Source organism: Filicampus tigris, chromosome 6, assembly GCF_054856515.1.
Source record: "Filicampus tigris isolate MCC_2025a chromosome 6, RoL_Ftig_1.0, whole genome shotgun sequence".
Lineage (NCBI taxonomy): Eukaryota > Metazoa > Chordata > Actinopteri > Syngnathiformes > Syngnathidae > Filicampus > Filicampus tigris.
The window spans coordinates 9,458,082-9,472,779 of NC_141222.1; the positions used below are offsets into that span (position 1 = coordinate 9,458,082).

The 14,698-nt window shown below is 42.0% G+C and overlaps 2 protein-coding genes across 3 annotated transcripts in view; both read left to right on the forward strand.

Moving 5' to 3' along the window:
- Positions 1–212: 212 nt before the first annotated feature.
- Positions 213–9,880, forward strand: LOC147145698 (arsenite methyltransferase-like). Its single transcript, XM_086034621.1, has 11 exons — positions 213–319; positions 2,808–2,841; positions 3,596–3,723; positions 3,796–3,946; positions 5,863–5,999; positions 6,109–6,178; positions 6,586–6,667; positions 6,746–6,877; positions 7,032–7,171; positions 7,247–7,369; positions 8,939–9,880. Exons 1-11 carry the CDS (start codon positions 303–305, stop codon positions 9,044–9,046), a joined length of 1,122 nt encoding a protein of 373 aa, XP_085890747.1. The 5' UTR covers positions 213–302; the 3' UTR covers positions 9,047–9,880.
- A 582-nt stretch (positions 9,881–10,462) lies between these two features.
- The window catches only part of cnnm2b (cyclin and CBS domain divalent metal cation transport mediator 2b), a 74,470-nt gene continuing 70,234 nt past the window's right edge, over positions 10,463–14,698 (forward strand). For both annotated transcript variants that reach the window (XM_086034121.1, XM_086034122.1), the window contains exon 1: positions 10,463–12,192. In XM_086034121.1, coding sequence (XP_085890247.1) covers positions 10,689–12,192 — 1,504 coding nt within the window. In that variant the 5' untranslated portion in view covers positions 10,463–10,688. The remainder of the gene's footprint in view (positions 12,193–14,698) is intronic.

Sequence of the window (14,698 nt, forward strand, 5' to 3'; positions counted from 1 at the left end):
TCACTTTCTAACTCAACTTCAGAACTTTTTAGGTGCAATCCAGGAGACCGTTTGCATTCTCCATAGGTGGACTGGTTGCCTGACAACAGAGCTTTATTCTATAACTTTATTTTAAATGCAAAGCTCTGATGTCCATGCATTGTTTTTACTTGTTTTATTTTGAAGGTGGCCAACGCAACTCGTTGGCGGCGTGTTACTCTAATGCACAGTATTGACAACTATTGGGGCAGCTGTCTTGACTTGGTCTTTCTGCGTGCAGCACAGACTGACTCGTGTGGTGGACTTCATTTGAACCATCGATCATGGCTGATAAAGCTAGGTAACAGCAACTGTCAAACACGCTAAACTTGTCTTGTTTAATCTAGTATTTTGAATCTCGAGTTTGCATTTCTTGTTGCCCGGAATTAATTTTGATAAGACACATTTATTGCTATCGTGACAAAGTACAGCAGTATTACATAGCAAACACGTATGCTTTTTACAGCGAGTAAAACAATTGGCCGGAAGTTCGATATTCGCTATTCAGTTATGTTTAGCAGTACACACTCGTACTCTGCCTTAGCTACATTTGCGACAATATTGCACGTGTAGCATGCAAACGTTTTTTCTTGTCGCAATGTTAAAAAAATAATAATTCATTACGTTCGCGAACCATGGCCGCTCAGTGGCACAAGGGCTTTCTTTATAGGAACCGTCCACAAATAACAAAATCCTGCTGTCGTCGCTTGTAATGGTAGACCTTTGGAGACTACACATAAAACGATGCTAATAGCTCTCAATATGGAGAAGCTACATGAAATAAATGGGCAGAAATATTCACCGGAAATATATTTTAACTTTTTCTTTCATTGTGATTGCTTTAGTACATAGGTAGCATGTTTTCCATCTCTCCCTGCTGCAACACACCTGATTCAAATGATCAGCTTATCAGAATTCTCTGGAGGAGCCTGATAATGATCCTGATAGTTTGATGCAGGAAAGCAGCCCTCCAGGACCGGAGTTTGACACCTGTGCTCTAGTACATGGCAATGGTAGACCACTAATTACTACAGGTTAAAATAGGAGAAATAGGAGGCATTTAAGGGACAGAAATAGTCACAAATTGACAATAATAGTCACAGAAAATCAATAAATTGAAAACACATTTTCTCAATCTGATTGATTGCTACAAAAGTTGGTAATGGTAGCCCACCCAGGGCAAACGTTTTGCATTAGTAGGAAAATGTTTTCTTGGTTGCAACAGCACTAAAGTTAGTTGCACCAACTGCATTTTCTACTGCATGACAGAGCTGCCAACATATAGAAATTCACTTCCTGAACAATTTACATTAATTTTCATAGTTTTTAAATTCTATCCGGAACATTACAGTGGGACTGTCACTGCCCATGTGAGCGTTTTAATTACAGTATATTTAATATTAATGCTTCAAAGAATAAATTCCACAAAATTAATTACTTAGCAGTGACATGTCAACAACGCACACTGCATGCACAAACAGACCTGCTCAAAATCTTAAGACCACTTGAAAAATGGATAGAATTTAGTTTACCTTTTGCACATTTGGATCTTATTGAGGTTTTAAGTAGAGCTACAATATGCAAAACCAAGAAGGGGGAGTCTGACAAAAAGCACTTTTGAAAAAGTAATTTATTGAAAACAACAATCAAACTGATATGGGCTGTTAATCAGCTGATCAAAAGTTTAAGACCATCGCTCAAAAAATAACAAAAACAACTCCGCAAATCAGAAGAAAAAATGTTCTCAGTAGGACTCAGTAATGAGTAGCTCCTCCGTTCTTGTGAATCACTTCAAAAATCCGTTTGGCCATGCTTGATGCGAGTGTTTCCAGGATGCTAGTGGAAACATTGCTCCAAGTGGTGAAGATGGCTTCACAAACGGCATCAACTGTCTGGAACTGATGGCCACTTTCATGAACTTACCTTGCCATCCATCCCCAAATATTCTCTATGGGATTTAAATCAGGGGAACATGCAGGATGGTCCAAAAGATGGATGTTATCCTCCCTAAAGAAGTCCTTCGTCAAGCAAGTATTTTGAACTGCAGCGTTGTCCTGTTAAAAAATCCAGCTGTTACCACACAGACGAGGGTCCTCAGTCATGAGGGATGCCCGCTGCAACACCTGCACGCAACAAGCCACCGTTTGATGACCTTGCACCACCTGATGCTCCAGCATTCAACTGAATAAAAAGCACCCCAGACCATGATGGACCCCCCTCCACTGTGCCGGGTAGAAAACATCTCAGGTGGTATCTCCAGAGCATGGCACTTGACCCTTTTTTGCCAGTCAGTCCACCGTCCGCGACCTGTGTACCCTTCCGGCCTTGTCGCTCCGTCCTTATTCATAAAAATAATTGTCTTAAAATACGAAATAAAAAAAATATATATATTTTTTTTGCAGTTGCGCAAATTACAAAAGTCCAAATCCAGTTTCCAATTTCAAATGTGACAAAAGCAAAGCAAGAGAGATTTATTAAGCAGGTCAGGTAGAAGGCAGAGATTGGGTAGAAGAACAGGTAGGGTCTGAGATAAGGTTGGTCCAAGAACATTTTCAGGTTAAAAAAAAAAAAGGCTTGAGAGTACTAGAGCAATCAGAATGGGAAAATTTGTTTTCATTGATTTTTGGTAAATATTTTTTCTCACCGTTTGTGGACGATCCCTACACATTAAGAGTGAATATCAAACACGAAACATCCGGCCAACTTTTACCCGCTGGGATTTGTATTGAGCTAGTTTCTGTCATGTATACTGTTTAATTTTTTATCATTGATTCAATTATTTTTTAAAGCTTTGTCGATACCACCGTTCACCTGGATGTTCAGGTAGGATAAAACACTTTGAATACTATGTCATTGCCCCCCCCCCCCACAAAAAAAAGGAGTTCTAGCCCTCTGACCAGTTGTGAAATGTGAAATGATTCACAGTTTTATTTACCGTCTTTAAAAAGAGGAAGTCAACCCCAAATTTTTTTTTCATGAATATGTTCTATGCAGGCCCACTAGTTGACAACTCACCTGTTTTCTGAAGCTGAGCCATGATTGGTTATCTGAGCCCTGAGCAACTGTGATGTAATTTTCAGTTGACAAAAGTGACAAACAAAATGGCCGCCGCCTGAGATGGCTAAAAACAGGTGGATTTTGCTTAACAATGCTTAACTTGCTTAACTCATATTCCACAAATGCAATATTAATCAGAATGCCTTGTTTCAACTAGTTTGCCAGCGTAGAACATATTCTTGAAAAAAAAAATGTTTGGGTTGACTTCCACTTTAATGCATCACTGCATGACTTTACTTGACTAATTCTAACGCTGACATATCAACAAAAAACATGAGTCTTGTATGTTTTTGCTGCCTTTACATTAATTTATTCTTTATTTAGATTTCATATTGCATGTGCCAAAGTGACACGAGTAGCTGAAATCAAATACCTAATGTGATTAACATACTTGGCCAGTAAAGCTGATTCTGATGTGAATTTGCAGGGTGACGCTCTATTTTAAAGTTCTTGTCCTCACATACATGCACTGACCCAACATCCCCTCTTGTGACATTACCATCTATGCCCTCTGGTGTAGGATTATTATGGAAAGAAATTGCAGAAGACGTCAGATCTACAGAGTAATGCCTGCGTGGCTCCAGTGGGGCCCATCCCGAAATTCATCCTCCAGGCTCTGAAGAAAGTCCACCATGATGTGACTGACAGGTTGTTGCTGAATATGTTCATGCACTAAAGCGCAGTCGTTAATTTTCCAAAATGGTGTTCCCTCCCCATCAGATACTATGGTTGTGGTCTGGCTGTGCCAGAGTGTTTGGAGGGCTGCAGTATTCTGGACTTGGGCTGCGGGAGTGGCAGAGACTGCTACATCCTAAGTCAACTGGTGGGAGAGGCAGGACACGTCACCGGCATCGATATGACTGAGGATCAGGTAAATTACTATTTAGGTCCGATCAAGTATGATACACTCACGAAAAAGTCATGGATGTCCGACTTTCGTCTGAAATTTCAGGATTAATCTAAAATGCACTGTAACGTTTAAAGGTGGACTTAATATCAACTGTAAACGTTGGAATGCACATATGCGGATGTTCAAACAAAGAGCGGAACGGCACAATACACAACTTCAACTTTCCAGATTCAGTTAGAATACAGTAGGTACGTACAGTATTTATACACTGTAGTACAGTTGTCATTTTGACATCATAAGACCAAGAATGACCCCTGACAATAGATCAACAGTACCTTGCCATTACGAGGCTCTAAACTGGATTTTTTTTTTTCAAAAGGAAGGTGCCTCTTAGCTAGGTGTGTCACAAAATGTCATCAGCAGGTTGGAACAGAAATAATAAGAGACTGAAAGAGTCACAGAAAGGCATGGGAGTCAACGTCCTTGGAAATGTTCACCGGTAAAACACCTGTTGTGAATTTCAGCTCCTTGCTAGAGAAGAGGTTGTGCAGAATTACTGGAACATTAACAGGTGGACCGCCTTCAAAGGTTAAGTTCACCTGTAAAGGCTAGAATGCATTTTAGGCTCATCCTGACTTTTTACCCAAAAGCCGATCATCTCACCATCATCTTACACCCTCATCTCCAAAACTGTTAACGCACCAAAATGCAATCCATATAAAAAATGACTTGTTCCACTCCTGGGTCTGGAACCACACTCCTCATACTGCATATTTAAAACCAAGTGAATCCCACAAGAGTAAGTACAAAGTGGGAAACATTTAGAGACTTTTGGGGAGGGATGGGAAAACCATGTGTGCAGCAGCCATTGTATCAATAACAGTAAAAATGTTATAGGCGATGAACAATAACACTACAAGTTTTACTTAACCATAGAACACTAACGTCGGGTGATTTTCACCCACATATTTTTTTAATGTAATATTTTGTATTGAGAAATTAAACAAGACAACTTCCAATTTGGTATACGGTGTTGTACTTTTACATAAATTGATAAATTGTATTTTATCCGGAATATTATATCAGGTTAAATGTACCCGACGTTAGTGATAGTGTTACTAATTTTAACGTTAGTGTTCTGCCAAGGTATGGTCCTACAATAATTCATAATTAGAGATGTAATCACATCACTTCTAAAGGAAGGAGCACCTAATTTAGGGTGAGTAGAAAGACCGGTTTGTGACACACTACATGGATGGAGATGAGAATTCATTACTGTATGCACAAGCAGAGCTATCAGCAGCACAAAGACTGGTTGACCTCCTTTGCTTCTTGTCGACATTCTGGCAACCGCAAGTAAATAAACCAGAAGGAGCGTAGTGCGCCAATAGGCTGATAGGGCACCTCAAGCACTTTGAGTTTCATTGATGCTTTTTTTCTTTAATTTGATCATTTATAGGTGAGGTTGAGGATGTTATATTACATTCTAAATGTTTACTTTGAGCTGGAGTCTTGGTACACACTCGAGTGCTCGCAAGTTAACCACAGAGCTAGCTGGGCTGTTGATTGACATTTTTTTTCTGGTGAAGCCGTTCTTAATTGAAATGTAATGTGAGGGTCTTTGTATTGCTGAAAGATAAAAACCCAAGATTGTCTGCTGTTTGGACTGAAGTGAAGCCCCACTTCTAGTTGAAGAACAACCCTGAATCATGATGCTGCCACGATCATGCTTCACCGGGGTTATTAGCGATCTTCCAGTGATGTGCAGTGATGTTTTTGTGACAAACTGATTTTGTGTATGGTAATCTGTTGTATCACATGCATCAGCTTCATATTTTGGGTTTTAACTCAATAATAGTTTGTCCTCTTAGTAAAGCATGGGCTTTATCGTCCGTATGGACATCTCAAACTGAAATGAAATCTCTTTTGTTATCTAGCTTGAAGTGGCCAGGAAACATGTGGACTTTCACATGAAGGAGTTTGGTTTCAAGAAGCCCAATGTGACCTTTGTCCAGGGCTACATCGAGTCCTTAACGGAGGCGGGTCTGGAAAAGAACTCCTTTGATATCATCATGTAAGATGTGCTTCTTCTTGCCTCCTGCTCTCTTTCACTTGGTTTCACTTTTTAAAGCTGTGAACTGTATTTGTGGAAATGTTTTGAAATAGTCTCCTTCATTGCTTAGCTCCAACTGTGTGGTGAATCTTTCTCCAGACAAGAAGAAAGTCCTGACTGAAGCTTATAATGTGCTAAAGGTACAGGTCTTTAAAAGGGGGAGTCAACTCAAAAATGTTCTACACACCTTAACTACTCTAAACTTAGCTTCAGAAAACAGGTGAGCCGTGATTGGTCGTTACCTGAGCCCTGAGCAACTGTGATGTCATTTTCATTCGACAGCAAGTGGCAAAACGGCCGCCCCCCGAGATGGCTAAAAATGGGTGGACTTTACTGCTTAACTTATCTTCCACAAACACAATATTAATCATAATGCTGTGTTTAGACTAGTGGGGCTGCAGAGAACATTTTCTTGAAAAGACATTTTTGGGGTTGACTTCTCCTTTAACTCACTTTTGATTTCATTGTCTGAACGAATTTCATCCGAAGTGACAACCATGTCCTAACCACTGAACAACTTAATGTACTTTCGCGACTTGATGTTTAGGATGGTGGTGAGTTTTTCTTCAGTGACATGTACAGCAATGGAAGACAAACTGAGGAAATTAAAAACAACAAAGTTCTTTGGGGTGTGTATTGCTACTGTACTCTACTGCCGTGTATTTGCTGCAGACGCCCCAGTGTGATCATGCAATTTTTCAATACAGGTGAGGGATTTGGTGGTGCGCTATGGTACAAAGATCTGCTACAGTTGGCCCAGGAAGTAGGATTCAGACCCCCGAGGCTGTTCAAAGCCAATCTTATCACTGTTAACAACAACGAAATGCAAGCCATTCTAGGTGTGATGCTTGTTTCTGTCTTTACACTGTATTTGCTGTTTTGCATTATTGTAACCTGTCATGGTAGATTGCACTAACAGCCTCATTTTCAACCAATATAGTTCAATACTGTTGGACATACTGTTGATTTCCTTTCACCTGTTTTACATTCCAGGTGACTTCAAGTTTGTCTCTGCCACATACCGTCTGTTTAAGGTCCCCAAAGGCAGCCCAAAGCCATGTAAAGTCATTTATAATGGAAACATTGCAGGGGCAGAGGACACGCTCCACTTTGACTGTCAGTACACCTTCAAGGTCTGTAGCTCTTCAACATCAGATCAGCTCCAGTTGATTTTCAACTGAAATTTCACAAATATTTGCCTCTGACAGGCTAATCAAGTGACAGAGGTTGATGGTGAACTAGCCGCCAACCTGACCCATTCCAGATATGCACAGGCCTTCACTTTCCTTCCACCAGGAGACTCTTTTGAATCTTGTGGAGTCAAGACTAAGGTCAGTGATACTTGGAAATGCAGTGCGTAAAAATGCATGTACAGGGAGCCCTCATTTTACGAACGCGTTCCGTTCCTACGCTGGAGATGTAACCTGAATTTCGGGGTATGTCGGATTGCACCGTTAAAGTCGAAATTGACGTGAAAATACTTTGTATAAAAAAATGAAAGTACATTAAAATAAAAAGCACAAAATGCTGTAATTCGCTAAGAAGTAGATGGAGAAGGAGAAGAGGAGGGCGAAAAAGGCAAAGATGGTGCCGGCGCGCAGACACGATCGAGACACTCTGCGTATGCTCAACCACAAAGAATGCTGGTCTTTGTAGTACAGGAAGCGCTTGTATGCGGAAGTGCGGTGATTGGCGCGCAACCACTGCAAATACCCATGCAGAGGTAAACAAGCTCAGAGATGCAGCACAAAAGCACACTTTTGGAGCGAGGAGGAAACCGGCTGATTCATTCATGTGGCGAGTGACATGAATATCAAGTGTTTTATTGACGGCTGAAAGTAACAAGCGGAAATGACGTCCGTTTGAGTCATGACGCCATGTGTCGCCGTACACAGTAGCTTATTCAAATGCAAGAGCAACTCTGTCCGCTCAATCATGTAAACGGGATATTCAGAATGTTTCAGAAATCTGAATTTTGATTTTAACCCGATTATTGACTGCATGTAAACGCAGTCACTGTGGTGCTGGGGACAAAATGGAGGAGGAGGCACGGGCGTCGTAAAATCGAAACGTCGTAGGTTGCGTACGTCGTAATACGAGGACTGCCTGTAGTTACTTTGAGCCGTCAGTATGTTTGTGGTATCATTTTAAAATTGTGGACACGCCTAGAGAGGCCCACTGTCTTAACTGCACAGTCGAGGAAACATGCTGCAGATTCTCACACACACTCTCTCAAAGCACACATATGCACTCATCCACAAGCACAAGGTCAAGCAGCTGTCTCAGAGTCATAACCAAACTGTGGAGTCATGCTGAGAACCTTGAACAGGAAGGAATGCTCTCTTCTCTAGCTCATAGAATGCTATCGTGTCAGCTCTAATGGTTATTCTTTGAATGCATACATTTCACGGACAACGCTAGATGTTTAATCAATGACCATAAATCACATAAAAACAACACTTTTCAGTTACTTACTACGGATGTTGAATTTTGATATCCTAGATTGCACTTCTCAGATCAGAGTTCATAGTTAAACCTTTGGACTGGTCCTCTGATGTGAGCTCAAGCTTGCATGCTTTACTGTAATCAACCATGTTTGTTGTAAATTAATAGAAATACGTTGTTTAGCTCCTTTTCAGACATATGCTTATTTAATGAACAATCAATGTCTGACAGAAATAAAACTAAGAAGTAAAAACACGACACCACTTGTGAACTGGCTCAGAAGCTCTGTTGATACCAGAGCCTTTTTTTTAATTATGTACAATACAGAAAGTAACAACAATACAATGTTTTCTTTTTGAATATGTATTTTTGCACACTTTCTAGAATTCCCATGTGCGAAATGTGACATAATCCAAAAGTGTGATGTCCTGTTTCTTGTTGAATTTATCCTTCAGGCAATCTCTGGGGATCCTTTTGAGCTGGCTGCGCAGCTGCAGAAACAGAGTGCAGGCTTAGCCACAGGGGGGTGCTGCAGTACGCAGTCTGCTACCTGCTGCAAGTGATTCTGGATGTAGAGTACTGCTGCAACATCATGGAATCACGTGTTAGTATAACAGTAGTTTGCATGGCCTTACACAGTAGATGTCCAATTTCAATGAAGTGCACTGTGCTGCTGAAGGATTGAATACTGTAGGGCCAAATCTGGTAAATTGGTTAAAAGCAATTTGGAATACAGGACATTTTACAATAATCTATGTGTAGAATTTCCTAGGTAGTCTTATCTTGAAACCATATGTTGTTGCCACATACATTAAGGCATATTTGTACTGATACGAGAAATCCTGACTTGTTTAACATATCCTAATAGGATGCTCATAATGGTAGACTAAACATTTTAAAACAATGTTTGAGCATCTTTAACTCAACTCGGCTCAAGTCATCTGTATTTACATAGTGCTTTGACAACTGCTGCAGCTGTAATAAAGTGCTTTACAGAATAACAATCATACAATCATAACCAACCAACAAAATCCCTTCCTACATAGGTTTTTTGGTTTTATTCGGAGTCTACTTTCATCAGTGGATCTGCGATATCCTGATATCAAAGAAGCAGCTGTAGCTGACATACACCTTTTCAAAAGTAATTCTTTGTTACGGTTCAAAATTTTAATAGAATCACTGAAATATTTACAGAATGATAAAAGGTGCCTTCTAGGATTATTAGTATTATTAAGCACTTCTTTTTTGTTGTTTCACCTCTTCTATTGGTATAGTAGTTCTTAGAATATATAGTAGTTACTTTATTTTCCATTCCAGTCAATGAAAATGTCCATCACTTTAATCATTGTGTTTGTTACTCTAATATGAAAATAAATATTTTTATCTTGCTTTGTGAATATCAGTGCCTCATATTTTTTTCAGAGATGCTTTAGTGTTTAGAATTATAGAGGCAAGGTGTAAAAAGATGAGTGAAGATAATCAAGTTAACAACACATTATAATGCAGTACAGCCTGTAAATGCAGTATACATCCCCTTAACCAGGCTGTCACCCAAGGCCGCCATGACTATGTATACATGTTATTCACGTATTTTTCACAAAAGAAATTGCAGTCTTTTCCCAATGTGTTGTGAGTCATTCTGCAGTAATTATGAGTCATAGCAGTGTGTAATTGCAGAACTACGTCTTTATCAATAAACTGCGTTATCCAAGTGAAAACGTACTGTGCTTGGCAAATGTTCTAGAATGATCGTGAAGTGATCCTTAAGAAAAAAAAACCAATTTGACAACATTTTGACGTCATAAAATACAGCCAATTCGGAGACACAGCCCACATGATAATAATGTAGATTAGTTATCTATCACCTAAACTTGAATATCTGTTCGTCCAAAAAGTCACGAGTGAGTCTTGACCATTTCTTAACATGAGGTGCACTTGTTTTGGAATTGGATTCGTCACTGTGGCAGCGGCCGCCCCGCCCCTGGCCCGGAGCCTTCCTCTGATTGGCCCCCGACGTCGTCGGTCTGGAGGAAATCAGAGCAGGCACGAGTTAGCCAGTTACCCGGGGCTGACGAGGGACCACTGTCGTACACGTAGTGGGAAAGAAGAGGTCCTGATGCGCGAGTCACGGCAACCCTCGGTGGAGATGAAGGCGGACTCTGACTGGTTCTGATTTTTCAAAGCCATTTTCATTCAGCAGGTTGCATGCCAGCGGTTGTCATTATGGCAGAGCCGTTATCCTCAGCACCCACCGCTGCAAAAATGGCGTCAGTGAACCGGGTCCGCGCGCTGACACTAATTTTCTTGACTGTCACTGGTTGTTTTGTCACCTCGACAAGTGGCAAGGAAGGGTCCGAGGAGACCGTCATCAGTGGCCTCCGTCTGGAGGACACGGACGACATTTCCTTCATGGATAAAGGCTACTTGCGGGTGAGTGAGCGCTCTCGGATCAAATTAAGAGTGTACGGGCAGAACATCAACAACGAGACCTGGTCCAAGATTGCCTTCACGGAGCACGAGAGGAGCCGGGCGGGGGTGAGCCTTGACAGCTCCTCGGGGGATAACCACAGCCAAGAGGACTTGTCCGACTTCCATCCGTGCGGCATCAGGACTTCAGATATCATTATATTGCCCAACATTGTCGTGAACCGAAAGACGTCTGGAATAGTTGAGATCGAGGTCAAACCTCTGCGCAAGACGGAGAGGAGCAAAGCGTATTACCTTTGCATCGCCACCCCCGCACCTGCCGTGGCTGGAACGCACGACCCATGGACGGAGAACACCTGGATCTACCACGACGGCGAAGACACCAGGGTGATCGTGGTGGAGGAGAAAAAGTTTTTGCTGCCTTTCTGGCTCCAGGTCATCTTCATCTCAATGCTGCTGTGTCTGTCCGGCATGTTCAGCGGCTTGAACCTGGGGCTCATGGCTTTGGACCCCATGGAGCTCCAGATAGTTCAGAATTGTGGCACGGAAAGGGAGAAGAATTATGCCAAAAAGATTGAGCCTGTCAGGAGCCAAGGGAATTATTTGCTTTGCTCGCTTCTGCTCGGTAATGTGTTGGTGAATACAACGCTGACCATTCTGCTGGACGATATCGCCGGTTCGGGGTTGATAGCCGTGGTCATGTCAACCATTGGAATAGTTATCTTTGGGGAAATCGTGCCGCAGGCCATATGCTCCCGACACGGCTTGGCCGTGGGCGCCAACACCATTTTCTTGACAAAGTTCTTCATGTTGCTCACCTTCCCCGCCTCCTACCCGGTGAGCAAGCTGCTCGACTACCTGCTGGGGCAGGAGATCGGAACCGTGTACAACCGGGAGAAGCTTCTAGAGATGCTGCGCGTCACGGATCCTTACAATGACCTCGTCAAGGAGGAGCTCAACATCATCCAGGGTGCGCTGGAGTTGAGGACTAAGACCGTGGAAGTTGTGATGACGCCTCTTCGAGATTGCTTCATGATACCCTGGGATGCCACCCTTGACTTCAACACCATGTCCGAAATCATGAAGAGTGGATACACACGCATTCCCGTCTTTGAGGGCGAGAGGTCCAACATAGTAGACCTTCTCTTCGTCAAGGACCTGGCCTTTGTTGACCCGGATGATTGCACGCCGCTCAAAACCATCACAAAGTTTTATAGCCACCCATTGCACTTTGTCTTCAATGACACCAAGCTGGATGCAATGCTGGAGGAGTTTAAGAAAGGTGAGTTTCTTTGACACTCTCCACATATTACAGCTTGCGCTCTGTCTGGCAAGTTCTTTTTGCCCTGTCCCGTCCCCTTCAACCCTGCACACGGCACTGATGCCAAAAGACAAGCACACTACATTTTGGACGTAATCCCTCTTGACCCTCGCATGTTGACCTTTCACCTCTCTTCCTCTTGAATGAGTGATGGTGAAAGGTCAAGTGTGTGTAAATCTGAACGCTACGGGGATGAAGAGGAGGAGAGAGGCAGAGAATCGCTGAGGTGAAAGAGGGCACCTTTCCCCCCCTTCTTTTTTCGGCCTTACAAAGCATTGTTGAAGCTACATCATTAACGGGGCGCACTTGCCACTGGTTGATTGCTCACTGCCTGTGCAGGGGAGGTCTCCTTATCTTCCTCCATCACTTCCACTCACAGTGTTGACGTTCACAAAGTTTCTCTCGATTCCAGCTCCTGCCCTCCATCCTTTCATGTCATTCTCATTCAGACATTTTAGCTATGCCCCTCTCCACCCTCCCTTTCTCCCTCTCGCTCTCTCCCGCTCCGATTTGTGAATGCATTAGGACACGTGGGAATGGTGTAACTGCAAGACTTAAGGTTATCAGGTGGGGGCATCTTGTTTGAGAACCTGCTTAAATCCCTCTCTCTTACTCCCCTCTGAGTGATGGTGGTGATAACTTCTTTTGTCCGGCCCTGGAATGCAGTCATGTGGATAATGAATAACAGCCTCTAACACCCTCAAGCCCCCCTCGCGTGTTGTGTGTATGCGCATGATGTTTACCTCACTCACAGTTCACCTGAAGTTTTTGCACATCACTCACCCTCGACCACCATCCACACTAATTGCCTCCAAGTTATTACTGACAGTGTGGGAGGATATTTTCCAAGTTTGAAAGCTGTCTGACCACAACACTGTAGTCACCTGCACAAACATTTACAATCATCGTTATGCTCAATTATAATTGACAGGATCTCATTTATAGTGTAGAATGACACGGCATTATTGTTTCGAATGATTTGGTTACCTCATTTGGCTACATAGACACCAATTCATTTCACTTTTACTCCTCAGCAAAGAGCACATATGATAGCAGAATTTGTGAAGTCCTTCCAAACATATCTTTGTAAAGGCTTAATGTTTGATGCAGTACATCCTTATAGTTTCCCAAAAAACACTTAAGATGCATTGTATGTTCATTACACTATTCACTTGTCTCGAAGAGGATTAATTGCCGTGGAAAAAAGATCAAATCATTGAGCTCCATTACCAGAATGTAGGTGTAGCTCTTCTTGCCAAATTAGTATTACGTAATACACTAGCAGGGGGGTGTTTTCATCATTACTGTTTATTTGCTGATGGAAGCATGAAACATAGCTAAGCTTTTGAGCTGATTTTCAAAGAAAAACAATCGAACATATTTATAATTGTGTCAGTAGTGTATCCTCATGTTATCATGACGGTCTGTCATGGATGTTGGAGCAGGTATTGTTACACTTTTTAAGAGACTGGGACCTAATTTCACATAGGCCTTGTTGCGTTTGTTCGTTGACATTATTTACATTTTACTTGTGTGTGCCTTTCACTTAACACCTGTGTAGTTCAGAATGTGGCACTATACTGTATACTGTAGGTCTGGTTTTGATACTCTGTGTAGCAGCTGGAGCACAGCGTTATCACGACTGGAGCAGCCCCAGAGGGAATTTGCCTCCGGCCTATTGCGGAGGTCATAAGCAACTGTTGAAGGGAGGGCTACGGGGTCAAAGTTTCTCGTTAATCTGGCTCTTTTCACAGCACACTGGCAGTTCAGAGTGCCTTGTAATGTAAGTCATTTTTTATTTATATGTAGACTTTCACAGTCGTCTGATGTTGATCACAAATGTGGAAAACCGGCAGCATCACAGCCGAAAACATTAGAGTTGGCGATGGGTATGGATGGGTGAGGATTCGTTGGGTAGCGTTCATGTGTGTCATACTTTGTAAAATATTAAATGCTGGCAGTATTAGATGGTCTCACAAATCTCTAAATCAGGGGCGTCAAACTAATTTTTGTCGAGGGCCGCATCATAGTTACGGTCTCCCTCTGAGGGTCGGCACGACTGCGAACCCATGATCGTCTTATCGCATATACACAACAAATTGATGGATAACTTGTTTTGAAATCAGAAGCCAGGAAATAGTTTGTTCAACTCCTTTTCAATTTATTTCAAAGGAGGGATTGGTAACACACGTTTGCAATAGCTCATATCGTTGCTGACCTTACCTTTTACGTGAATGGTGTTTCCGCGTTACAGACATCGCATTAATAAATTCAAAACAATTCCAAAATTGGACATACATGTTTTCACAGGACAGTGACGATATGTAGTGTTAAAAGGTATACAGCAGCAAAGATATAGGTCTGTGTGACCTATATCTTTGCTGCTGTAACAATGAAAATTTCCCCACTGTGGGATCAATAAAGGCATTCTTATCTTATCTTAAAAGTGATCACAATTTGAAAGAAA